Raw genomic sequence first — 24,476 nt, forward strand, 5'->3', positions numbered from 1 at the left:
CATGGGTCTTGCACTGTCTGGTGTTTTCCTTAAAGCCCAACTCCTGGGGACAAAGGCTTACATGAGAATTTCCAGTTTCTTTTCTTTAAAGTATGTTTCTGGTGTCATGGTTACAGAGAAATGCTTGAAAAGATAACCTGAGCCAACCCTCAAGGCAAGTGTTGTGTTTTGGTTTTTTGGTTTTTAAATATTGATCTCAGGATTTTTTTGTTGTTGTTGTTGCAGATGATTTTGGTGGCCTCTCTTGATTTTTGAATAGGTGCAGTTGGCTGATGTTTTGTGTCCTGACAGATAATTAAAATGCTGTGTCTTTGTTATGCGTTGCGGGGCATGGCAGGCCCCTGGCAGGTCTGGATCTGAGTATTTATACTGTATGTCAGCATTGCATGTGAGCAATTACCTTCACACCTGTATTAAAATCTGTGGATGTAGAACAAGGGGCTCTGGCAGCTGCCTATGTAGTTATACATCTCGTTGCATTAGAGGGGGCATATGGTCCCATTCTAGTCACACTGTTTATCTCTTTCACTGCCCGGGCCTATATCCAGGGCATTTCAGTAGCGTGAAACACATCTCCCCAATGTCCTAGGATGGGGAGAGGCAGCTGTGCTGGACGTTTGTTTCAGCTAAAGGAGGTCTCCTTTGCTGCACGGTGGGGCCCAACCCCTGCCTTTGCCCAGTGGATATATGTCTGGAGGTTTTGCATCTTGTTCTGGCAGGGTTTGGTGCCGCTTTGAGTTGGCGTGTCCTGGTCTATGGCTCAGCAGAGCCTGGGTAACCATCACGGCTGGCGGGAGGGGCGCGCAGGTACCGGGCGTGCCCATACCTGAAGGCAGCGCTGCCTGGGTCACCCCCACGGCTGCCGCCCAGCCAGCCATGGACCCCCTGGCTCTGGAGCAGGGGCTGGACGGGAGGGGAGCTGAGCCACCGCCCACCCCCGAGGCTGAGCGCGCGCGCCTCCTGTCCCCGGGCCCAGGCCACTGCGGTCGCTGAAAACAAGGGGCGGGGACGGGAGGGGCCCGCCCAGCCCAGCTCCGCCTGCAGCTCCTCCCCCGCCGGCCGGGGACAGGCAGCTGCAGCTACGGCAGCAAAGTTCTTCCCCCCCGGCCCGGCCAGCAGCCACTGTGCGGCGGGCTCCCGGCGGAAGATGGCGAGGCGACGCTGCCACCCGCACGCGGCGCTGCTGCTGCTCCTGGCGGCCACCCTGGCCGGGGCGCCGCCCGGCGGCCTCTACTCGCCCGGCGACCCGCTGGTGCTGCTGCAGGTGGACACGCTGGAGAGCAGCGTCCTCAACTCCAGCAGCGCCTGGCTGGTGGAGTTCTACGCCTCCTGGTGCGGCCACTGCGTCCACTTCGCCCCCACCTGGCGGGCGCTGGCCGCCGACATCCAGGGTGAGTGGCCAGGCCACGGCAGCCCCGCTTCCCTCGGCCCTAGCCCTCTGCTTGGCCCCCCGGCAAGGACACATGGCCACCTGCCCCTGTCCCGGGGCCAGCCTTCCCAGCCCTGTGCCATCCTCAGGCCCCTCCTTCGTGTCACTGCCCGTGTTAGCCCCTCCCCATAGAAAGGGCCCACACTGTCCTGGGGCCGCCCTGTGCCCTTTCTGCCAGCCCCCTTCCCGTTCACTGCCCCGGCTCGCTGGAGTCCTGGCTTCTCTCCTCTGCATCCTCGGCCCCCTTTTCGGCTATCTCTGTGCCTTCTCCCTGCCCCCCGGCATCTTCATTCACCCCCACTCCTTTCCCCTCTCAATTCCTTGTGTATCCCTCCCCCCTCACTGCTCCCGCTGTCTGTGCCTCTCCGAGACCCTCGGCGGTGGCATCCCTGCTCCAGGTCATTTGCAAACCGCAGAAAGGAGCCCGCCTGGCCTTCCCTTGCTGCGCCCGTGCCTTGTGTGTGGCTGACGGGTCCCAGCTGCACTCTGCGCTGTAGCTTTAGTGCCCGTTGCTGAACAGTTAGGAGACCAACTTCCCTAAAGTTGGTCTAAAGAAACACATGCAAAAGAAACCTCTTCCTGCTTCGCTTCTGCGTTGTAGCTACTTCACTTTTGGGGGAGGGTTTCCTTCTCCAGTTGTGATTTTGGGTTAACTTTAACGCTGTGGCTCCTTTCTCATCCCCCTGGGGCTCAGGCACTGTCTAATTGGCTGTGGAGGAGGCCAGAAGTGTTGATCTGATCAACTGACGCTCTAATACAGACTGGGCTTGGGAGCTACTGGAGAAAGTGTGTGTGTGTGTTTGGGGGAAGGGGGTGGAATTGGAGGATTTTTTGCCCTGAGCAATGGGCTTGTGTTTGAAGGTGGAGTCTCTGTAGATCAAAGGCTGAGTTGTGCCCTGTAGCATGGGCTGGGACAGCTCCTGTCACCACAGGTGGCTCCATCAATGAGTAGTAGTTGAATTGGTGCTTAGTAGTTGACCAGTTGGTCCCTCCTCTGATGTTTGGGGCCTGCACCCCAGGGAGATGACATGACAATGTGTTTTGAGCACTTTTCATCCTGAGGGATCTCAAGGCATGTTTACGATTTTGTTAATTGATTGCCCAATTAGAGGCATGTGAATCACTCGACCAGCCACTGAAATGCAGCCGCCCTGCAGGTGGAATGTGACAGCTGTTCAGAAATGCGCAGTGGCACTGAATGACAGTTGTGGGATGGAAGTGAAGTGGCCAGATTCCAATGTAAGAAACACCCCTATTCTTCCCCAAAGTGACATGAGCTCAGACAATCTGTTTTGTGTCTCATCCGAGAGGCAGAAGGAAACGTGCTAATGGGAAAGCCACCCACATCACTTCCTACAGCGCCTTCGTTTCCTTAGAGGACTTATCTGCTTGGCATGGCTATGCTTAACATGCAATATAGAAGGAGGATTTACATTTGTGCCTTCAAAGGGCTTTCCCAGCACTGAATCTTTGCAGCTGCTGTGGGGTAGGTAAGTAACTATAATTATCCCCGTTGCACAGATCAAGGAACTGAGGCAGAGTGGCTAAGGGTCTTGCCCAAGGATACCCAATGAATCAGTGGCAGAGCTGTGAGTAGAACTCCCATGCCTATGTACTAGACCATGCAGCCTTGGTGATGAGATTACAGCCTGAGGTTTGCGTTACTGGATGACAGAGTGTTGGTTCATGCTCACAGGTGTTTTCTGGTGGTGTGCCCTGATTCTAGACGCTGGTGGAACAGTGCTGATGTGACTGTGTGACTTAGTGGGAGGCCAGGAGGGATCTTAGAGATCCTTGTCATGCCCTTGAGGGCCTCTTCAGCACTTCCCATGCCCATCATCCTGAAGGGTCTGGGGAGAGCTTGCCATAATGGGGTGGCCAGGACCAGCCTTAGGATCAAATGACCCTTCTCTCCCTCTGTGCTTCCTAAACAGTCAGGGATTCAACTTCCAACCCTCCTTATTCATAGGAGGGAAGCGTTATTCCCAGCTTGCAGAAGGGAGAACCTGTCAGAGGCTATGCAATGCTCAGGGTCACCCATCAAGTCACTGGCACAGCTAACTTGTGCCAGGCCTCTGATCCATGGGTTCCCATTCCTATGCCTTAACCACAATGACAGCGAGGTCCCCGGCTGCTAGAAGAGGAGAGGCACATTGTGACTTATTGCTGTCCTCTCCAGGTCTGCGGCCAGGGAGAGCTAGGGTGGGCCATGCACTGCCGAGCTTGATTGGGGTCTGGGCTTACACGGAGCAGGGTCCCACATGCTATGGGCCAGCCTGTGGTGTGACGCTGTAAGCCAGGCTTGTCTCTCTGGTGACCTTACCACAGGGATTGAACTTCCAGCATCTGGTGCCCCTCAGAGCATCATTTAGGGACTCTTTGCTGTAATTGCCTGTACCTTCTGGACCCCCCATAGTGTGCTCCAGATAAGATTCCTGTACAGTGACATGCCCGGGACTGGGAACAAACAGACACGGGAGGGCCATGAACCTCGTACACACACAGGCCATGTCCGAATGGACCCAGGGCCATTCTGAATGGCCACGTCTGAATGGACCCTGTGAGCTGGGATGGAAGCAGTAGAGTCTCACACCCCAGGCTGCACATGCTGGTCTGATGCCTGGAGCTGAAAGGAGGATGCTGCTGATTGCAGTTCTCTGGGGTGAATGGACAGCCCTTCAACCCTCTCTGGAAGAACATACTTAGTGATGATGGCTGTTAACTGGGGCTGGTGTCCTGTGCGCAGTGATGGCCTGTGTTACGCAGGAGGCCTGACTAGATGATCACAGTTGTCCCTTCTGGCCTTGGAATTGATGACTCTATAGGTGCTGTAGGCACATGGCCTCCCATTGGCCCAGAAATCTGTATTTGGCTCTGTGCCAGCAGGGTGTCGCACATGCACTCTGCAGAGCTCTCCTGCTGACATAACACGGAAGAGTCTTCACTATGAACCCACGTTTGCCTCCCTCTGACGTGTGTTGACAGAACCCAGCTTATGCAGCTGGAGGAAGTACACACACCCACACGCCAGGGCTGAAGAGGTACAAACGTGCCTTTAGTGCAGTGGTGTGCACTGATGCAATCTAAGCAGGGAGCTCCTGGCTCCTTGCAGCCCCTCACAACGGCCCCGGGCTGGATTTGCTTGTCGTTGCAATTTTTCCTCCCCCTTTTCAATTCTGGCAGGAGAGGCTGTGTTTAAACTCAGGACACTAGAGAATTTTGTCTCCGCTCGCTGATGGCTGCGGAAGCCCATAAATCAGACTTGGAAAAGCTCCATGAATCTAATTGGGCAAATGCTGATCTTTAAAGTGAAACCTCCTGGAGCGGGGAAGAGCCTGGCCTGCCAAATCCCTCTTGGGTTGTCATATGAAAACGTGATGGAGAGTTTGTACGAAGAGACCTTGCCTGGGTGGGTGGGGAGAGTTGTTTCTCCCACCCAAATCCTTTTCTCAGCAGATCAGTGCAATTCATACACTCTCCTTTCCCTGCACTCGAGAAGTCCTGAGCTCCAATCCGGCTTAGGGGGAGATTTTCAAAAGGGCTGTTGGGTGCCTGCATCCCATTTGTGCCTTGGAAAATGTCCCCTTAAGTCACACATGGGGAAGAGTTTTGCTTCCTTGTAATCCCCACATCACAAAGTCATTATGCAGCAGGTTACAATTGGCAGCCTTTCCTCAGGAGAATTAAGGATGTAGAGCTGCCAGATCAGGAGCCCGTCTAGCCCAGTACCCTGTCCCTGACAGTGGCCAGCAGGAATCCCCTTAATGGACACTACGGAATATCCTGCGAGGAACTTAATTTCTAGCAGCCACCAGGCAATGTCTGACTTACGTCCTGAGGCCTGAGAGTTTAGAGCCCTTCTAATTTTTCCTGTCTAATGTAACTGAATGTTCATAGCCATATGTCCGCTTGCCCAGGCCTTTTCTAAATCCTGCTAAATTCTCGGCCTCAGTGAGATCTGTGGCAGAGATCACGGGTTAATTGTGTTTTTAACATGATTTCCTCTGATCAGTTTCATTTTTGCTGCCTTTCAATGTTACTGATTGTCCCCATGTTCTTGGGTTAGATGAGCAGGCCCCTGATTACCTGCTCTGTGTCAGTTATGCTTTTATATACGGTTTCAGAGTAACAGCCGTGTTAGTCTGTATCCGCAAAAAGAAGAACAGGAGTACTTGTGGCACCTTAGAGACTAACAAATTTATTAGAGCATAAGCTTTCGTGGACTACAGCCCACTACATCTGAAGAAGTGGGCTGTAGTCCACGAAAGCTTATGCTCTAATAAATTTGTTAGTCTCTAAGGTGCCACAAGTACTCCTGTTCTTCTTTTTGCTTTTATATACCTCCATCACGTCCCCCTTACATGTCTCCTTCCCACAGCCCTGCCTATGCCTGCTCATGTGGAAGTCTTTCCATGCCTCTTGCCCTAAGCCCTGCTCAGAACATAAGAGCCCTGACGGATCTGCATCCCAGCAGGGGAATAGGAGCAAGTGCTGCAGGTCAGGATCAAGGTACCGTGTGCGAAGCTGGGATGAGAGCCTGGCACTGGAATAACCGGAATAGCAGGGGTGTTGCAGGTCAGAGTTGAGCTGCCTTGGCAGAGACGGCTCAGAACTCGGGGGTGTTGCAGGATGAGGGCAGCTTGCACAGCGCTGGTCTGCGTTAGCCTGGCTCTCGCCAGCGCTGCTTTTTCCTGGCTTTCTCCACCCAAAAAGTGCGTTAAACGACCCGCCGCCTTAATGTGAGCTGAGCCTTTTATGTCCACTGGAGGGGAGCATGAAACCCGCCTGGAAGGAAAGCCCTGTGCTTTCAAATGGATCATCCCCAGGGCAGCGCCCAGTAAGAGAGAGGCAAACACCCCTCAGTCTGATTGTGAGCCCAGCTTCCACGGCCAGTGTGTGGGCCCCAGGATGGTTTCTAGGGAGCCTCAACACAGTCCTTGTGTAGCAGCTGTGGCATGGCTACAGAGGAGCTGAATAGAAGGCAGATTGTGGGGACAGGAGGGAAGCGCTCAGTGGCTGGGACCTGTTCAGTGCTGTGTGAAAAGGATGTTGCATTATCTTGGGGATTCTGCAGAGAAAGGCTAGAGTAAAGGATGTGAACGTTCCCAGCACCCCGGCACTACCTGGGAGTGCAACTAAATGGCAACCTGCCCCAAACACTGGCTCTGGCTCCCCCCTGCCCTGTGGAACTGTCTGCATGCGCTTGACACCTGCCCTGCTCCTTCAAGCGCAGGGAGCAGCAGCATTGCCAGTGTGCTCCCCCCTCTTTGCTGGGAGCGGGCACCTTTTGGAGCACTGCATTTGTCCTCAAATGGCCAGCAGGGGTTGCTCAGACAATAAAAGCACAGAACTCCCTCTCAAATTGAGAGCTGCAAATGGCACTTGTGCGGTGATTTGAGGGCTGGAGTATATTGGAGGGGCTGGTATTTCCCTTGGACTCGACCCCCCCCCCCCATGTGCTGCTGCACAATGTTCTCTTATGGGGCTGGCACAAGTAATGGTATCGTGTGACCTGTGCTAATGGCTACCTGTCCTGCACTGCAGTAACACCTCTGTCCCTGCCAAAGCTCCTGCATATCAACCACACTAGGTTATGTAGCCACCTGGTTGCAATGGCCAGAAGAATAGCTAATCAATGCCACTGTATTCCATCCCTGCTGTGGCCACCACTTCCGAGCTCTTGGCTCCTGTTCCCGTCCTTTTGAGCATGTTCCATGGACCGGACCCCAGAGCAAACAGAGGAAGTTGCTATATCAGTCGGATATGCTCCCCTCTGAGGAGTGGGCTGTCCCATTCAGACGTGCTTGGAAGGCGCCTGCAAGGATCTGGGGGTTGCTGCTCACAGCTCAGAAGAGCTGAGTCATGAGTTTTCAGGGGGGTGGATTTTTCTAGCCAAGCATAATTTTAGAATGAATCCCCAGGGGTACCCGGAGGCGAATGCAGGGTCTAGTTCCCTAGGCAAGATGCTCTGTTCAAACAAACGCGTGGGGGCGTCTTGCCGTGATGTCAGGAGGAGCCAGAGGCATGGATGGAGCAGCCGTGCACTCACTGACTGTGTGGGATGGACCCTGGAGCTGGCCTGTCGGAGTGAGGACAGCATTGCTGTGCGTTGGGGAGTAGGGACCGGCCTGTGCCCACATGTGGAGAGAGGGAGAGAGTGTTCTGGGCTCACAACTGCTGCCAGAGAGGCCTCTGAGCCACAGTGTTTATGGAAGAGGGATTAACAGCTCTGCATTGGATCTCTGCCCCTGGCACCAGGCTGAAGCTGCTCTCCCATACGTTCCCCCGGTCTCCCAGGAGTGTCTGCTTAGCCTGCCACTGCGAAGGGCCGGGAGGACGTTCTCCTTGTTGTGCCTGGCCTGGAGGAGGCGAGGTCCCTGGAACAAAAGGGCTCAGTTCTCCCTCTCTGGCACCTTGCCCACAGATGAGACTTGTGAGTTTACTGCGCTGACCCATGACTACTGTGGGATTCCTGCCTCTGCAAAGTCTAGGGAGCTTCTCTTTTGGGATGGGGAGAAACTGTGAGCTCAGCTGAGCTGTATATTGGGGCTGGGGTCCCTACCCTCACCCAGTGACTGCAGCCCAGAGAGAAGAGGTTGGTGGCCAGAGTGAGGATGCCAGTTTGCGGGGGAGGGGGGCAGAGATGAGGCACGCAGCATGAGTTTCTCAGATCTCAGCACCCAAGTGAACTCACGTGCAATGTGATATTATCCACCACTTTGCAAGGCTTGCATGTTTCACTCCCTGCAACCTCAAACTGTGGCTGCCAAGCCAAGGGGGCCTGGATTGTCCTTGGAGATGAGCCCTCCTAGGAAAAGGCCGGGTGCTGCAGATGACTGTTCCTAGGTGAGCATCCCAACACAGCCTCAGCGTGGTGCCTGGGTCACTGGACAGCTAGAAGGGCTGTAGGGTGGTAGAGATGGAAAACTGAGTTCCTGAAACCCCTCTCCCCTCACATGAACACGTTTTGTAAGAAAAGAGGTTTGAGCCCCAGTTTCCTGACCGGATTCCAGCTCTGAGCATTACGCTCAGTCAGTCCTAAAATACCCCCATAGTATCTGCTGGTGAAGTGGCCTGCGCATTCCTGGTGCTTTATAAATCAAGTGGTTTGACTTGTGTAAAGCATGCTGCTCTGCTTCCTGTCTTAAGCTGCTGTGCTTACTCTGCACTGGTAAACGGCTGCCGTGCCGTACCCCAGAGCCAGCTGAATTTCATTGGTGGCTATAAGGCTCCTGTTGCATGAGTATTGAAAGTGCTTTGGGATGAGCAGTGCTCTAGCAATGGAGGAGGATAAAATTCAGCTTCCGGCCATGGAACTGTAGGAAAGATTGGGGGGGTGGTTACCCATAATGCATTTCTTCCCAGAAATATAACAGAGGCTTCCTCCAACTTAGCCCTCGTCCAGCATGTCCTAGTGGCTCCTGCCCCATTTCCTGGGGCTGGCATGGCTGGGGGTCTCCCCATGAGCAGTGAAGCTGTGACAGGCTCTCGGGGAAGAGAGCCACTGGAATTCGGAGTGAGCTTCTGCCCCAGCGGCTGCTCCTGTTCTCAACGCAGAATGGCCGGGACTAGAGAGGGGGTTCAGATCCACTAATGTCTGTCTGTGTGTCCTTTCAGAATGGAGTCCCGCGGTGAACGTTGGCGTCGTCGACTGTGCAGACATAGCCAATCAGAAAACGTGCGGGAAGTTTGGGATAACTGGGTTCCCTACGTTGAAGGTAAAGTGAGCACAGGCTGGGGTAGGTGGCAGGAAAGCAGAGCTGGTGCAGCTTCAATCTGTAGGGGTGTGTGTACTCTGCATTCTGTAGCGGGGCTCACACCAGTGCTCTAAAAATAGCTGCACCGGCAGTGCTTTGAACGGTGGCTCTGCCTCTGAAGCCTAGCAGGGGGTTGGGAGGACCTGGGCAGGGTGGCTCGCTCCAAAATGCTGTGTAGACACACCCTGTGACATTCCATGGGGCTGGTACCCCAGGAGGCCCCTGATCAGTTCTGCTGTGGTCTTGGTCTCCAGCCTGTGTTCTGGTTTTGGGTCTGAACAGCAGCATTGGCCATAAGCAATCTGAAACCACCCCCCTCCTGTTTATCTCAGCGTTTCACCAGGCAGACTGTGTTTGTTTGGGATATGGGTTGTTGCTTACCACCGGTTGGTCGGGGAGAAGAGCCCTTTGTTTGTGACGTCTTCTGTCCCTGTAAGACCGTGGCAGTGGCATTACCAGGGAAACCTGACTGGGGTGTTTCTAGGAATCGGCAACCTTTTGAACTTGAAGCCCAGCTGGCTTTTGTCCCTGATGTGCAGCTCGCTATCCCTGAGGAAGGAGTGAGCCTTGAATTCAACCCAGGGCTCTAGGACCAACTCCTGTATGAGATGGGTTCTGTGCCTCCTAGAGCACTTTATTCTTGTGGCTTCTTCTGGCCTGTTTCTTTTAACTGTTTCCTCTCCCTGTCAGTTCAGCTGAATGATGACCTTGCATCTGTTTATATAGCACCCCAAATGCATTCCTGGGCATACACGTAGGAATCGCTTCATCCCGCACTGAAATGCAGCCACCTCTGGAGTGAAACACAGTAGCTGTTCAACAGTACACAACATCCCTTCTCAGGCATCTAGAACAGGCAGTGAAGAATACCATATCCAAGTGAGATTGCTATGGGGATCTGGGGAGGCAGAATGTAGTGAGGCACAGAGGAATTTGGCCAGGAGGCTGGAGCTAACAGCTCAACTCTTGTAAAAAGTACCATGGAGGTCTGCCACAAGTGACTTTACTTTTGTGTCTATTCCCTAAGCCGCAAAGGTGCTGCACGATTTCATACCCATCTGTTAAGTGCTTTGAGGCTTCCCGTATTGGGTGGCTCTGTTGTTATTGGCAGTCGAATTGCGATTCCACCTCTTGGTCCCGTGCCCAGCAAAAATTGTGTAAATATATATAATTTAAATATTTCCTGATGCAAACAAACCCCAGTCCAACATAAGCAAGAATGCAAAAGCCTCAGAGATGCCTTGCTAATAGGCAATGAATTCCCATAACTTGGAGTTCAGATGCAGGGCTTCATTATTATTACTATGCACAGGGCAGGAAAATGGCACCAGAGTAGTAAAAGGTACCCTCCATTTTTCTTTCTTGCATTTCTGTTGGGGACTCCCTGTAATGAGCCCTCTCTGAGGTCGTAGTAAGGGAGAGCAAAACCAGAGTTTGGTATGTCCCTGTTCATCCTCCCTTCAGGTTCCCAGCACACCTCTTGTCCTGGCTGTGTTCCTTTCCTAAGGAAATCACTGCATTTAGCCGTATGGAATGGAAATCCATCAAATTTGTTAGTCTCTAAGGTGCCACAAGTACTTCTGTTCTTCTTTTTGCGGATACAGACTAACACGGCTGTTACTCTGAAACTTGTCATTATGCAAGGCACTGCATTTAGCCGTATGGAATGGAAATCCATCAAATTTGTTAGTCTCTAAGGTGCCACAAGTACTCCTGTTCTTCTTTTTGCGGATACAGACTAACACGGCTGTTACTCTGAAACTTTCCTAAGGAATGCGGACTCTAAGTGCCTGAATCCATTCCAGCTGGGAGGACGGTGTGGTGCCTTTGATCTGGTGCAAAGGGGAATACAGAATATGACCGTTTCAAATGCCTCTGTCACAAACATTTCCTGAGGCAGACCTAGTGCAGTTCCCGCGAAGTCCTTTAAAGAGATGTGTCAGTGAGTCCTGAGCAAACGTCACCGTGTTTCCAGTGACCCTTTGGATTATTTGAAGCCGGGAGAATTCTGTGACTTGTTTTTTGCTGTTTACTTTCTGCACTAGCTGGTGAGCTTCCTTTGGCTGAGCTGTAACCCAAGCTAATTGATTGCCTGTTAAGTGACAGGATGCCAGACTCCAGGGTTGACATTCCCTAATGTCGGTTCCTGGTCCGATCTCCTGAAGCGAACACTTTATGACTGGCTACTCTAGAATTTACTCTCATGGTTGTTAACTTGAGTTAAGGAGCAGTCAGCTAGCTGCAGTTACAGCTGGACCGAAATCTCTGGCTTTGTCTTTGTGTGGGAGTTTTGACAGTGGGATAACTAAAGGCATGGGAGCGGCCCTGCTAGAGACAAGGGAGAGGTCATTTTTAGCTTGATGTAGCTGGATGAGGTCAGCACTAAACCCTCCACCTGGGCTTGACCTTACCTAGATACATCCTGGTAAAATGAAAGAGCCTTGTTTCCACTAGGAGTTTGCAGCAGAATTGCTAATGCTCATTATCCCGCTGTAAAAACCCACCCTTTTTGGCAGTGAAAATAGCCTGTGTTTTTGTCTACACTGGGAAGATGAGTGGTGTATTCAAACATGGTGTGTAAACACTACTCTACACCTAGTGTAGACAAAGACAATTATGTTTAAGAACATTAGCTGGTTGGGCTAACCCTAGGGCTTTCTACACTATAATGTGAATGTTAACACAGTGGGCGTGGCCCTGTACCAGGTGCTGAGTGGTGTTTAGAAACATGGTCATTCAAACGTGTTAGCTGACATGTTTTAAAACTCCGCTCGTTTCCCAGGTGCACATAAACCCTGTGGTGAAACCAGATGGGTGAGTTTCACTTCCCGGGCCTCGTGCACTAGCATGGAGCCATTGACAGGGTCAGGCTCCTCATGTCATCACCTACCATCCGCCCATCCACACTCACTCCCAGCTGGACAAAATTTGTCCAGCTCAATGCCCACGCTAGCAATTCCCTCCAATCCCCGGCCATGTGGTGAGTCGTGTTTCAGTGTAATGTCTGCAGGATTGCCAACTTCAGGAGATCAGAGATCATGAGATTGGCCAAAAAATCATGAGATTTTTTTTTTTTAAAGATGTTGTTTTCAGGTCAGTCTCTTGATTTTTGACTCCTTTCTCCCCCTGCCCAACCCCAGTTTGTGTGCATGTGACAATCAGTGTTGCCTGCTCTGCCACATGTACTGGATAAGGTGATTTTGGCCCCTGTTACAGGTGCGGTCACCCCTGCATCTGCCTGTCTTCTGCCCAGTAATTAATTCTGTCCGACAGGCCTCCATTGTTTCAGCAGCAGTTGACCCCCCCCCCCAAATCCTGAAATTTGAGAGTTAAGCTTAATTTTATTAAGAAATCGCATGTCTCGCAAGTTGGCGTGTCTGGGTCTATAATCAGACTTAGTCCCAAAAGAGCTTATTTATTTAAATGCCTTGGTCTGTACCTTCAGAGACCTGCCTCTAAGGCCAGCAAAACTCCCCACTTGGGGCTTTCCTGCGTTGGGGAATCTCAAAATGTGAAGGAGAATTTCTGATCTCTTTCATTTTGTAAGTCAGTTTCCAGCCCTTTTCCTTTGATAAAGATAACAAAGTGAGGGTTTGTTCCAACTTCTGTTTGGGTCAATGGATTGGAGCCATCAGCAGCTCTAATCAAGGATCAGCAACTTGGGGATTTGCACGTCACCTGCTTTAGCTCAAGAAATATGGGCTGTATTTTTCTGAAACTCTCCCCCTTGTATAGCTGCACCTGTGGTAGTGGCTGTGGGAGCGCTAATATATGCCTCTTGCTGGTGGAGATCTGTGACCTTTAACCCACAGATATTATTACAAAAATAACTTTATTATAATAAATTATTCAATCATCGAATTCTAAGTTTGAAGGATTCAGGTGTGCCAGCTGTATACCTTACAACTGCTAGAGAATTCTGAGTAGTTAAGCAACAATTAAAAGGACCTTAGAGAGAAACACCTCTAAAAAGAGACAAAGTCTAACAAGATAATGAGTCTGTTTGCTGAGCTTGTTTATTATTCAAATGAAGCATTTCAAAGGAATTCAGAGTGAGCAATCAAGTCTTGGAAGCAGTAAGTCATCTAGAGGTAGCCACTCAAGATTTCCATTTCAATAAAGAAAGGGGTGTCTGAAAAAAAATGCTGACATTTGCGAGTTGGCATATCTGGGTCTGCAATGACAGGTCAAGTCCCTTTGGTTTGGTTTTTGTTCCCTCTGGGGCAGGGCGTGTTGGCAGATGCACAAGAGCCATCTCAGGTAATAATGGGCACTAACCCCAGCGTCTCACACACCTGGTCAGGCCAGCTCTGCCTCTCACCTGCCCTAGCTTTGACTCGGGGAGCCCTATGGCTGGGTTGGTTGCTAAGAAGAGGGTGATTGTAAAAATCCACCCAAAGTTCCTTTCTTTGGCTGGCTGGAAAAAGAAACTTGCCGGATTCCTGGGGTAATTACAGTCCTGGGATCAGCCTAAGAAGAGCTCCAAACCTGGGGGGAAATGAGTGGGTGTGGATTGGCATGCTCCCTGCTCCTGGGGGTCCTGTGAGACCCCTCAATCCGCTGGGTACTTTAATTGGCTGTTGATGGGGTAGAACCGAGTGCTGGAGCGATGACCCTTCCCTCAGATGCCACAGGAATGGGCCTGATGGGCTAAGCCCCTCGCCTGGCCCAAAACACAGCGCTTGAGCCTGTCTTTAACAAGGCTCCCAAAACCCAGAGGGGCCTGCTGATGTGGCAGTGGCAGTGCTACAAGGCCATTGGTTGGCGCGGGGTTGGTGTTGTGTCATCCTCCCCCCTCCCCGCCCTCCCCCAACCCAAGCACCTTCTGCAAACAGCTTTCGCTCCCAGCCCAGCCTGGTTAGCAAACATTTGCCATGAGATTTCACTGATCCTGCTGCCCTGCCTGCATAGAGGGAGGGCGGAGAGTGCACAGCTGGCATTAAACACAGAGGGCACATGACTGTTTGCAGCAGGTACTGTGGGGTGGCCTGTATCCTGAGCCCTGGATACATAGAGCAGGCCCCCCTCTGCTGGTGAGCCTTTAAAGGGACTGGCAAAGAGGTAGGATGAATGATCCCCAGGGCCCAGAGGTCACTGCAGCTGTATGAGGTTGGCTGTGTTCCTGGGCCCTGGCCAAAGGAGAGAGTGGGCATTCATCTCCCACGCAGCCCCCCTGTGCCAACCCTCCCGCCTGTCTTGTTGGCCCTTCGCTGTAACCACTGGCCTGCCACTGGGCAGGGGACTGAGTTCTCCAGGGGTGCTGCTGCATCAGATAAGCAGCCTGGGTGGCTGGCCCCTTTCCGCCATGCAGAGCTGCAGCCTTAGCACTGGCACAGCCCTCCTCTGGGCTGGAGGCATCGTCGCATTCTTGGCCATCTTGCTGCGTCCCTTGTCCCAGGGCAGGGCTTCACACACCTGCCGTTCCCAGAGCTGACAGGCAGCTGGTCAGTCAGCCCGGCTGACTCCTCCAACAGCAGGACTCTCTCCCCGTCCAGGTCCAATGGGCTGCAGCCCTTACGCTGTTGAGCCTGGCAATTCTCCTGGCTGAACGCAGCCATTGGGGGGATGTTGCTGCAGTGCTTTGGCATGCGCAGGATGGCAGCCTCTCCCCCACCCGCAGCACGGCTGGGCTGTGAGGTCTGCTGCCCATGCTCCCCAACGCCATAACTGCAATGGGAACATTGGCAGCTTCCTCATCTGTCACGGTCAACTGCCTCGTCCCAGGCTCTGGTGCCGGCGCACGGCAACATGGCCACATATTGAACCCTCACAGAACTTCCTGGAAAGGGCAGGAGCCCTAGGCTGGGATGGGGCATCTTCCTCCATGGAAGCATCCTCTTCTGCAGCCTGTATGGTACGCACACACTTGTGCCCCACGCCCCTGCAATAAGTGATTCTGTCTCATCACTTATCCCTCCCCCCAGGCCAGCGTGCACACCAGGCCCCGGGGGAGGCAGAACTGGCGTGCAATGCTGACAGTGGGCTGGGGACACTCAGCTCTGCCCCTTTAACTCATTGGATCCAGACAGGCTGTGATTTCTGCTTCCCCACTGTCTAACTGAGAGTGGGGCTCTGACAAGGGCTAGTTGGCAGAGGGTCAGCCTGGAGAAGCCAGTAGTCTAGGGAAAACAACCAGACTAGCCTGGCAACTGCTCCATCGATTGGGGTAGTCTGCCTGCCTTTAGTCTACGAGGATCATGGTCGAAGACTCCCATTGTTCCTGCTTGGTGGCAGCTGAGAGCGCTCGTAGTTTCCTTCTTTGGTGAGGCGCTTGCACTGAGTGCAGCGAGCCAAGCTCTTGTCCTGTCCAAACTGCACTGCTGCACTATGGCACTTCACCTGGGACAGAGGGTGGCCTCCCACTTCCAGAGCAGGCCTGTCCTTTGGGAGATGTCATGCCCACACTCCAAACAGCATGGATATCCAAGCCATTCCATTACGGGTGCCATTCATGGGGCTGGGTTTGATCTATAACCGAGATCCTATGTACCCTGTAGCCAGGTGACGTAAATTCTGCAGCACAATCTCTGCATTTCATAGTGCCCCAGGGCAGCCGGCTGGAAATTCTGTCTGCTTCAGCGGAATTAAAAAAGGTAGACTTTCCATGATTGAAATATGAAGATGAACGATGTGCTTTGGCACAGAACCCTGCCCGCCATTGACCTTGGTATTAAATGTCATTCATCTGACGTGCTTTTAACTTTCATTGTACTGCAGAATTGGCCAAGCAGGGCAAGCTTGAAGTTTTGGCATCTGGAGAGGGGAGATCGAGAAAAGTTTTGCACCTGTGCGCTGTCCCTGCAGGCCAGATCCACTGATAGACTTGTTGACAGCCCCCAGATAGGAATTCTGAGGGCTGATGGTGGGAAGGTTGTAAGATGTGTGTCTGGATGGTGATTGGAGAAGAGACCTTGACTCTCCAATGCCCGCTCCTCCTTCCCACCCCCAGAGCCAGCATGTGGGTTTGCCGTTCAGGGTTAGATGAAAGATCTGTTTGCTCCCTGAGGCATTTGCCAGGAGGTGGGGTAGGCTGCTGAGCAGATTTGTGTCTGGGGAGTTTCACTGAGTCTGAAGTGTGTTGATTGATTTATTGCACTTTGTGCCTGTTTTATTGATTGATCTGCAGGTGCTTAGAGACCTTTTATAAATTGGCAAGGCCTACTAGCTGGAGCATTAGACTGGGACCCCAGGAGGCCTAGGGTTCTATTCCTGGTTCTGTCACTGGCCTTCTGGATGACCGTGGGCAAGTGACTTCACTGCTTTGTGCTTCAGTTTCTCCATCTTTTAAATGGGGATAATGATATTGATCTCCTTTGTAAAATGCTTTGAGATCTACTGCTGAAAAAGCTATGTAAGAGCTAAGTAGTAGTATTAGGTATGATTAAACTCGCTTGGGAAAGTAATAAACTTTACCTTCTGTATAGCATTCTTCAGCTCTGCTTCTCAAAGCGCTTTACAAAGCAGGTAAATATTTTACAGATGAGGAAACCGAGGCAGGGAAAGGCAGCAATTGGCCCAAAATCACCCATCAAGTTGGTGGTAGAGCTGGGAATAGAACATAGATCTCCTGAATCCCAGTCTGATGCCTTAGCCATTGGACCATACTGCCTTACAAGTGCTCTATGGGTTGCAATGAATGTTGTTAAATGTTCTCCAGATGCTCCTGTGGACACTCTTCTCTTGTGTTTCTTTTCAGTTTTTCAAGGCCTTCTCCAAGAGCCCTGAGGACGGGACGAAGATATTCCGTGAGTATCCACAACCTCCTGGCTCTTTAATCCTTGCTGGACTCCCCTGTTGGAATTCGCCCGGCTGTGGCAGTTTCCTTTCCATTGCCGCCTGCACGCCTGCTGTGTTCTAGACTAGGGGGTGGTCAGCAAGTGCTTTCCCCAGGGGAGGGTGGGAGGGCAGGAGGTGTTGGTGGGGGATGACTCATGAGAGGGAATCACCCTGCAGGGGATAAATGAATAAAGCATCTCAAGCTTTGCAAAAGAGATGTGTTCCTGCCATGCACCATTAATCAGCCACTGGAGGGGCTGCCAGGTTGGGTTGGGGATATATTATACAGTATGGTCCAGTAGCGCTCAGTCCCCATGTGACACTGCTATGGCTGCAGTATGGTTGGGATGGGTCATTGTTACCTTGGATACAGACCTTGGCTTTTTGTGCATGTTGCTTTGGTGGTGAGCTCTGTGTGTTTTGTTCCCCCTACAGATCCTGGGGACAGCATTCAGAACCTGAGGCAGAGCATCATCACCAACCTGGAGATGCACAAGGAGTCGTGGCCACCTGCCTGTCCACCACTGGAACCAGCCAGGTTATTGGAGGGGGACATAACAGCAGAGTGTGTGTGTGTGTGTGTGCATGTGTGTGTGTTGAGGGGGCCTGGGGTGAGAGAAACAACAAGGAATGGACTCATGCTTAACCGGGCCACCAGTAGCAGTCCTTGAGACCTCTGCCGCATGTAGATGATGACTGTGTTCAAGGGTCTGCCCTTGGTTCAATCCCTGTTATCGTGTGGAATGGAATTCCTGCGGGTTGGGCTGGAGACCTGACCTAGGCAGTCCCGAGGAGGCTCCCGGTTACTCCCAGAACAGTGACACGCACTGCAGAGGTGTGAGCGGAACTGACGGCCTGGTGCCGGAGTGACTTCCTGGAGTGACTGTGATAATAGCACATGGACCAAATGAGGCAGGCAACTCTTTAGCCAGGAATAGGCACAGACATTTTTGAGTTGCCTCCTTGGTAACGTTCCAGACCTGCTACGTGTATCTCCCCATGTGATGCGCCCAGAGCTGTCAGTGTGGGGCGGGTTCCATTACCTACAAGATTTTTTCCCATGATTCGTCTCTAACAAACCTGCCTGTTACTACAACCCCAAGCTGGAGAGTGGTGGCTGCTCGTATTCGTCACTGGGGGGAGGGTATGTCCTGTATTGCTTGTGTGGGGGAAGTGTCAGTGCCCTCTGCTGTATCGAATGAGACTTGCTGACGGCCTGGAAAGGGCAGATGAGCCCTAGCGCTGCCCACAGCAAACAGATGCCCCTGGAATGGCAGTGGCTTGAGTGTTCGGAGCAAGAGGCTGGGTTCTTTCCCCTGGGCTGCACACGTGCGGGGTAGTTGATGGTCCACATCGTGGCTGGGGGGAATTGCTGGTGGCACAGAGGTGCCGTGTCCTGTCCACTGCTGTCCCTGGTCTTCCTCCATGTCCTTAGATCCTAAAGTTTCCCTGCAAGCTGGAGTCACTGCTGCCCTCTGGCTCCTCCCTGGCTGAAAGCCCTTGGTTGAGTCTTGCCTGTTCAGTGCAAGATCTGGGAGCATCTAACCTGACCGGCCAGACCTAGATAGCAGCCAGGACTCTGCTGTACAGAGGAATTCCTGGCTCCCAGCCCTGTGCTCGACCCACCAGACCAGGCTGTGCTGGCTACAGGAAAGCTCACCACTACTTGAGCCTGGAAAGCCCCTGTGGCTATAACCTGTTAATGCTGGGGGCATTGGGGAAAGGTGTTAAGCCAAGAGGCAGAAATGGATCCGTGAAGCCAGCCAGGCAGCCTGCAAATCAGTGATGGAAAGAAAACTCCTCAGATCTGCATCTGGTGATTGCCAGGGGCGAGTGTGTGAGTCCCCAGGGGTAACCACATACTTGTGCTTTCCTCTGTGCCTGTGAAGCTGACCTGGCTCTTCCTGGGTATGAGTCACCTGGGTTGGGCCTGGCTGGGCCGGACAGAACAAAAGGGTTTGAGCTGCACTGCCCACCAGCCATCTCCGCCCACATTTCAGTGGAGGAGCAGGAGGATAGCCTCTGTCCAGGTGTTGGACACCACACTGCAGGTGTCTGTCTACCCTCTCCTCCCCACTGTCTGAGCATTCCAGCCTGGGCCCCCAGCAGTGCCCCCTCCTTCCAAAGACACATCTCTGTACCCCTGCTCTCTCCTGGCTTCAGACGCTGCGCTGTGCACAGCGCTGCTCCTCGGCAAAGGTGGATTTACTGCACCTTTCGATGCTCTGTAGGCACTTATCCTCTCCTGCCCCACCCTCCCCCCCCCACGTAAAAAATGCAAAGACACAGGCAGAGTTAATCAAATGCCACAGGTGTGGATGGGGAAATGAACCCCAGCCAAACTCCAGCATTCCAATCTCATGTTCAGGCTCCCCACTGTCTGATGCCCCACAGGGGAAATTGGGGGTTTCATTTACCCCCTCCCCACACACACACACACACACACACTTCCCCAAGAGCAGGAGCATTTGGGCTCAGAGATAGGGTTCAGGCCATCTCTAATGTGACACTATCTGTGTCCTGATGAAACTGGTCTGGCTCTAATCTCACTCCTGGCTTTCACAGTAGACAGGGTCCTAACCTCAAGTCCTTCCATAATCAGTCTCCCATCTCCCGTTCCTTGGCTGACCCTGGCAGATTACCATATGGCCAGTGAACTGAAGCAGAAAACTAGGCTGGCAAGCTCCATGTGAATTGAACAGTGGATAAGCAGGGCTGATCTTGGCCACCTACCTGGGCGACAAATCCAGCTGGGTTCACCTCTGTGCGAGAGGAGCAAACACCCAACCCTTTGCCAAGCTGCTGTGTGCTGTGCTGGTAGGGAGCACGTTCTGCACTGCTGGGGCTGGCGCGTTCACCCACTCGCTCCGTGTCACTGAGAACACCTCATTGTTTTCTCCTGCAGCGTGGAGGAGATCCGTGGGTTCTTTCAAACAAACAATGTCACGTACCTGGTGCTGATCTTCGAGACGAACGACTCCTTTCTGGGCAGAGAGGTGGGCATTGTTGTTTTGTTCAGTATTTGTGTTGCTGTCGTACCAGGTTGGGTTGGGGCCTGTCACCAGGCCTCACTGGGTCACAGCTGAGGATGCCAGATTCAGGACAAACTGCTGAGAAATGGGGCAGACTCACCCCTAAACTGGTGGTTATTCTTCCATAAGATATACCAAACCAGTATTAAAAGTAAACTTCTGTCTCACCACACTGATTAACCAGAAGTCAGAAATGCAGCCTCCTTAGGTATCCCAACCCTTGTTTCACCACCCAGACACTAGACTTTATGATGAGTGGTTATTTAAAACCAATTTAATCAACTAAAGGGTTCTTCTGATCCCAAAGGACCAGTCTCATACCCAGGTCAACATATAACTCAGATCTTACCCAATAATCATGCTGTAGCCAAACCTTTAGTATCTAATATCTAATAGTTTATAAGAGAAAAGAAAGGGGTGAGAGTTAAAATGGTCAAAGGAATCAAATACATACACTCATTGGAAAGTTCTTGGATCAGGTTTGTAGCAGTGATGGAATAAACTTGCTGGCTTACAATGTCTCTGGTAACATCCAAAAGTTTGGAAGGTCCTCAGTCCATTGGTTGGAATTCTCCTGTTAGTGTAAGTCCATAGTTCAGAGCAGGAAAGAAGCAAAATGGAGATGCTACCAGGGTTATTTATACTTTCTCCCATGTGGAGGGAGTCTTAGTTTGTGGAAAAGTCCAGGCACAAGATGGAGTTCAGGGTCAAAGGAGCATGTCACGTCCTTGCATGCTTCAATGAGTCAGAGCAGCCCTTACCCATATTCTGGCTGATGCGTCCTCAGCTTCTTCTATGGCCTCTTGTGTGAGCTAAGTGTCCTTTATTCAAGGTGATGGCCCATTGGTCCATTAACAGTGTGCTGACCAGACTGGATGCAAACTAACAACCTTGTGGGCATTAGCAGGAGCAAACAAGTTTGAAATGCTGGTACATAGTCAATATTCGTAACTTCAGACACCAAAATGATACACGCATACAAACAGGATAATCATATTCCTTTTCCGTTGACACCTCACATGACACATTTTGTACAAGATTTGTTCCAATTGTATAACAGTGGTATCAACAATGATCTATTTTAATCACATAATGTCACCAGGCCCCATTATGTGCTTCATGTACATGTAGTGAAAAGATGGCCCTTTCCCCAAAGAGCTTACGGTCTGAGTAGATGAGTGAAGAGACGAGTTCTGATTCTTCCCCTGGGCCCCTCAGGAGTTAATATACAAAAATGTCAACTGTTCCTTGACTCTTTATATCCCTTCCAGTTTCCATAGCCATCAAGTGACACGCGCTGCAGTTAGGTGAGGCTAAGGCTCAAGTAGTGGTGAGCTTTCCTGTAGCCAGCACAGCATTGTCTGGTGGATTGAGCATAGGGCTGGGAGCCAGGAATTCCTGGCATCGTTCATTCAGGGAAAGTTCACCTTTTTTAACTTAGCCCTGGCTCTGCCACTGACCTGGGCCAGTCACTGAGTCTCCCTGCGTCTCATCTTCCCTGTCTGTAAAATGGAGATCCTACTTCTCCACCTCTCGGGGCTGTCGTGAGGGTCAGGCCGTGTTTGTACAATGCTTTGGAGGCATAAAGTGTTCCCTCAGTGCTAGATATTGCTGAGTCCTGACTCCTGCTGGGAGAAGCGTGGGCTGGAGCAGCCATGAGCATCCCACGCCACCCCCCAGAGGAGATAGCCGCTGTAAGCGGGCTTGGCCCTGGGACGTTCTGTTCCATAGCTAGTCTAACCCATGGACCGTGCTGCCTTGCAGGTGACGCTGGACATGCTGCAGTACGAGAACATTGCTGTCCGGAGAGTGCTGAGCAGTGAGGAGGAGCTAGTGAAGAAGTATGGTGTGACTGCCTTCCCTTCCAGCTTCCTGCTCATCAACAATGGGACCTTCAGCCGCATCCCTGTGTGAGTCCTTCCCTGCCGGGACCCAGACGAGGTGGTCTGTGACGTGCCAGGCCTTCGCGTGGCAGCTGGGTGTGACGCTGGCAGGTGGATCCCATTGTACCTAAGGGGTGGGAGGATGAATCTTGGCACTGTGGGGCTGATGATGGAGGGAACTCGCTGCACTGAAACGGGGAGTGTGAACCTCGGTGCTTGTGCACAGATCTCCCTGCCCATGGCCCTTAGAGAGAGATCCTGTGGCATTGGATAGGAATAAAACCCATAGGGTTTTATGGCAGCTCCTCTCCTATCCCAGCTGGAGAGCTCTGGCTCGAAATGGTCTATAGAGAGAATATTGTTCTCTGTTAAACACCATGGGACCCTTCCCTAAGGGATGAGGTGTGAATCCTGGTGCTGGTGGGCAGATCCCACAGAGATACAGCCAGCTCCTGTCGCCCATGGAGCTGCCCGGCTCCAACCTTCCCTGCCTGTTCTGGGCTGCCCTGTGTTGAGACACTGGGTGTGGCTTTCCTCCCCAGACTCCCCCACCAGCTACAGCTACAAACTGCTGAAAGCCCCTCTAAACTCAGCTCAGCTTGCAGGTGTTTCGCTGGCTGGGGAATACATCAGTGGACTTTGCAAAGCTGGCAGGGAGTTAAGTTGTCCCTGACCACCTCCCTGACTCGGCCAGCCTCCCCACTTCTCCCCCTTGGTTTTCTAATTGCGGAAAAGTTCATTAGGAACCAGACAATGGCTGGTTCTGAAACACTGGCAGAGAACAATGGCACCGGGACTCAGCCCCTCTCGTGGGTTCCTGCTGCTGAATGGCACATGAAATAGCAGCCAGATGGTGCCTTTGCACCCTCGGCGGATGATTGATGTCAGGCTGGCAGTGCAGGGAAGAGTGTGGCAGTGGCAAGGGGGTAAACAGACACTTGTGGCTTCCCTAGGAAGGGTCGTGGGGAGGGGTTGCTTGCCTGGGTAATAGCCGAGCAGGGAGTTTTTCCTAGTGGGAATCGTGACATTTGCAAATCTTGTCTGTGCTGCTTGGCGTGCAGGGGACAGGGTGAGCCAGGTTGAGGGGAGGGGGGTGCTCTCTGATGATGCCAGCTTCACCCAAGAGCAGAGTCATTGTTTCCTTGCCGTGGAGCTGGTGGAGGGGAAAATTGCTTGTGACGACGCTGTCTCTCCACCATCTGCTTGCAGGCAAACATCGGGTTGTAAAAGCAGAGCGGAAAGCGATGGCTCCTCGCTGCTGGCTCTCCTGGGCTTTCCAGCCGCTGCCTCTCACAGAGCCTGACAGCTTTGCTCATTCTGTGTGGGTTAAGTAGGGAGTCCTGTATTCCACCCTCTGCTCCCTCCGTCTTGCCAAGCTGTCCTGAGAGACAGCAAAACCTCCGGCAGCGCCCTGGGTGCCAGGGCTGGGTTTATCCTGCACAGATCCCAGTGCATCCGTACCCCCAGCTCTTGAGTTAGTGGGCATTACTGATTCCAAGAGGGTAAAATCCACACGGACAGAACTGGGAATTGCCCCACAGAAGGGGGAGGAAGAGGCAGGTCCTTGAGACAGCAAGGGTGGCTGGATCAAGGTGATGGCATATCTTGTGCTTCTGTACCTCTCTCCTCTTGTCACCTCAGCCCTAGCCTTCCTCCCTGCAGCACCGTTGGATGAGGGAGGCAGCACCGATGGCCCAGAGTAACCCCAAATGTTCTTCTCCCACCTTAAAGTGCTTCCTAACCAGCTCTCCCGGCTCTGCCTTGACATATTCCCTGAGCTGCCAGAGGAGGCAAACCCCATCCAGAACCTAGGGTGAAAGGAGACTGCAAGGGATAGAGCAAAGCTGGGAGAGTGGCTGGGGGAACTGGGGCTGCCTATCCCCATGAGAGCCGTGCCCTTCCTCGTGCCAGCTGACCTGGAACGCATGCGATGCCCAGTCAGAACCTGAGTTCTCTTTATATAGATAGTTTGGTTTCTAGTGCTCGCCCTAAAGCCCCATTAGGGACACTCTCTGCAGCGCAGCCAGTGGGACCCCAGTCTTGGCAGTCAGAAGAGGTGCTGGCTCTGCCTTGTCAGACTCTTCAGGGCACATGCCATGGCTGCTGAGAATGTGTGTGGTGGTGGTGGGAGGAGTGGAGAGCAGAGACCCTGCCCTGCAGAGAGGGCAGTCCAAAGGCAGGAGTGGGGCCATGCAAAGCAGGCTCAGGCTGATGGCAGCAGGACCGCTCTGGCGGTACATTCGGAAGGAGGCCAGGCAGGGCGCTTGGCTGGGCCGAGCGGAGGGGCATAGCTGGGAATGGATGAGAGAGGCAAAGGAAGCTGTAGGGAGGGGCGCGTGGGCTGAGCACAGGGAGTAGGAAGCGATGTGGGAAGTGCCAGAAGCAGCAGTTCCAGACCAGGTGGACCAAGGAGGCAAACCCATCCCCTTCCAGGCCTGGCTTATGTGCATGTCTCTCCGCCCCTGTCAGGGACAGAGCCTCGTCCCCTTTCTAGGCAGCTGGAGTGGGCAGCTAGTGATTCAAGCGTGGCCATTACCAGCTGGGGCCACTCTGGGGCCACATGGCTAACAGTGCAGCTACTCTCCCATCCGAGGAGACC

General features: G+C 52.6%; 1 protein-coding gene across 1 annotated transcript in view; it reads left to right on the forward strand.

The window, feature by feature from the left end:
- Window positions 1–1,071: 1,071 nt before the first annotated feature.
- QSOX1 (quiescin sulfhydryl oxidase 1) overlaps window positions 1,072–24,476 on the forward strand; it is a 37,793-nt gene continuing 14,388 nt past the window's right edge. Inside the window, exons 1-6 of the mRNA XM_054037494.1 lie at window positions 1,072–1,391; window positions 9,047–9,147; window positions 16,883–16,931; window positions 17,398–17,500; window positions 19,868–19,958; window positions 21,759–21,904. Coding sequence (XP_053893469.1) covers window positions 1,148–1,391; window positions 9,047–9,147; window positions 16,883–16,931; window positions 17,398–17,500; window positions 19,868–19,958; window positions 21,759–21,904 — 734 coding nt within the window. The 5' untranslated portion in view covers window positions 1,072–1,147. The remainder of the gene's footprint in view (window positions 1,392–9,046; window positions 9,148–16,882; window positions 16,932–17,397; window positions 17,501–19,867; window positions 19,959–21,758; window positions 21,905–24,476) is intronic.

Source organism: Malaclemys terrapin, chromosome 8 (assembly GCF_027887155.1).
Source record: "Malaclemys terrapin pileata isolate rMalTer1 chromosome 8, rMalTer1.hap1, whole genome shotgun sequence".
Classification (NCBI taxonomy): Eukaryota; Metazoa; Chordata; order Testudines; family Emydidae; genus Malaclemys; species Malaclemys terrapin.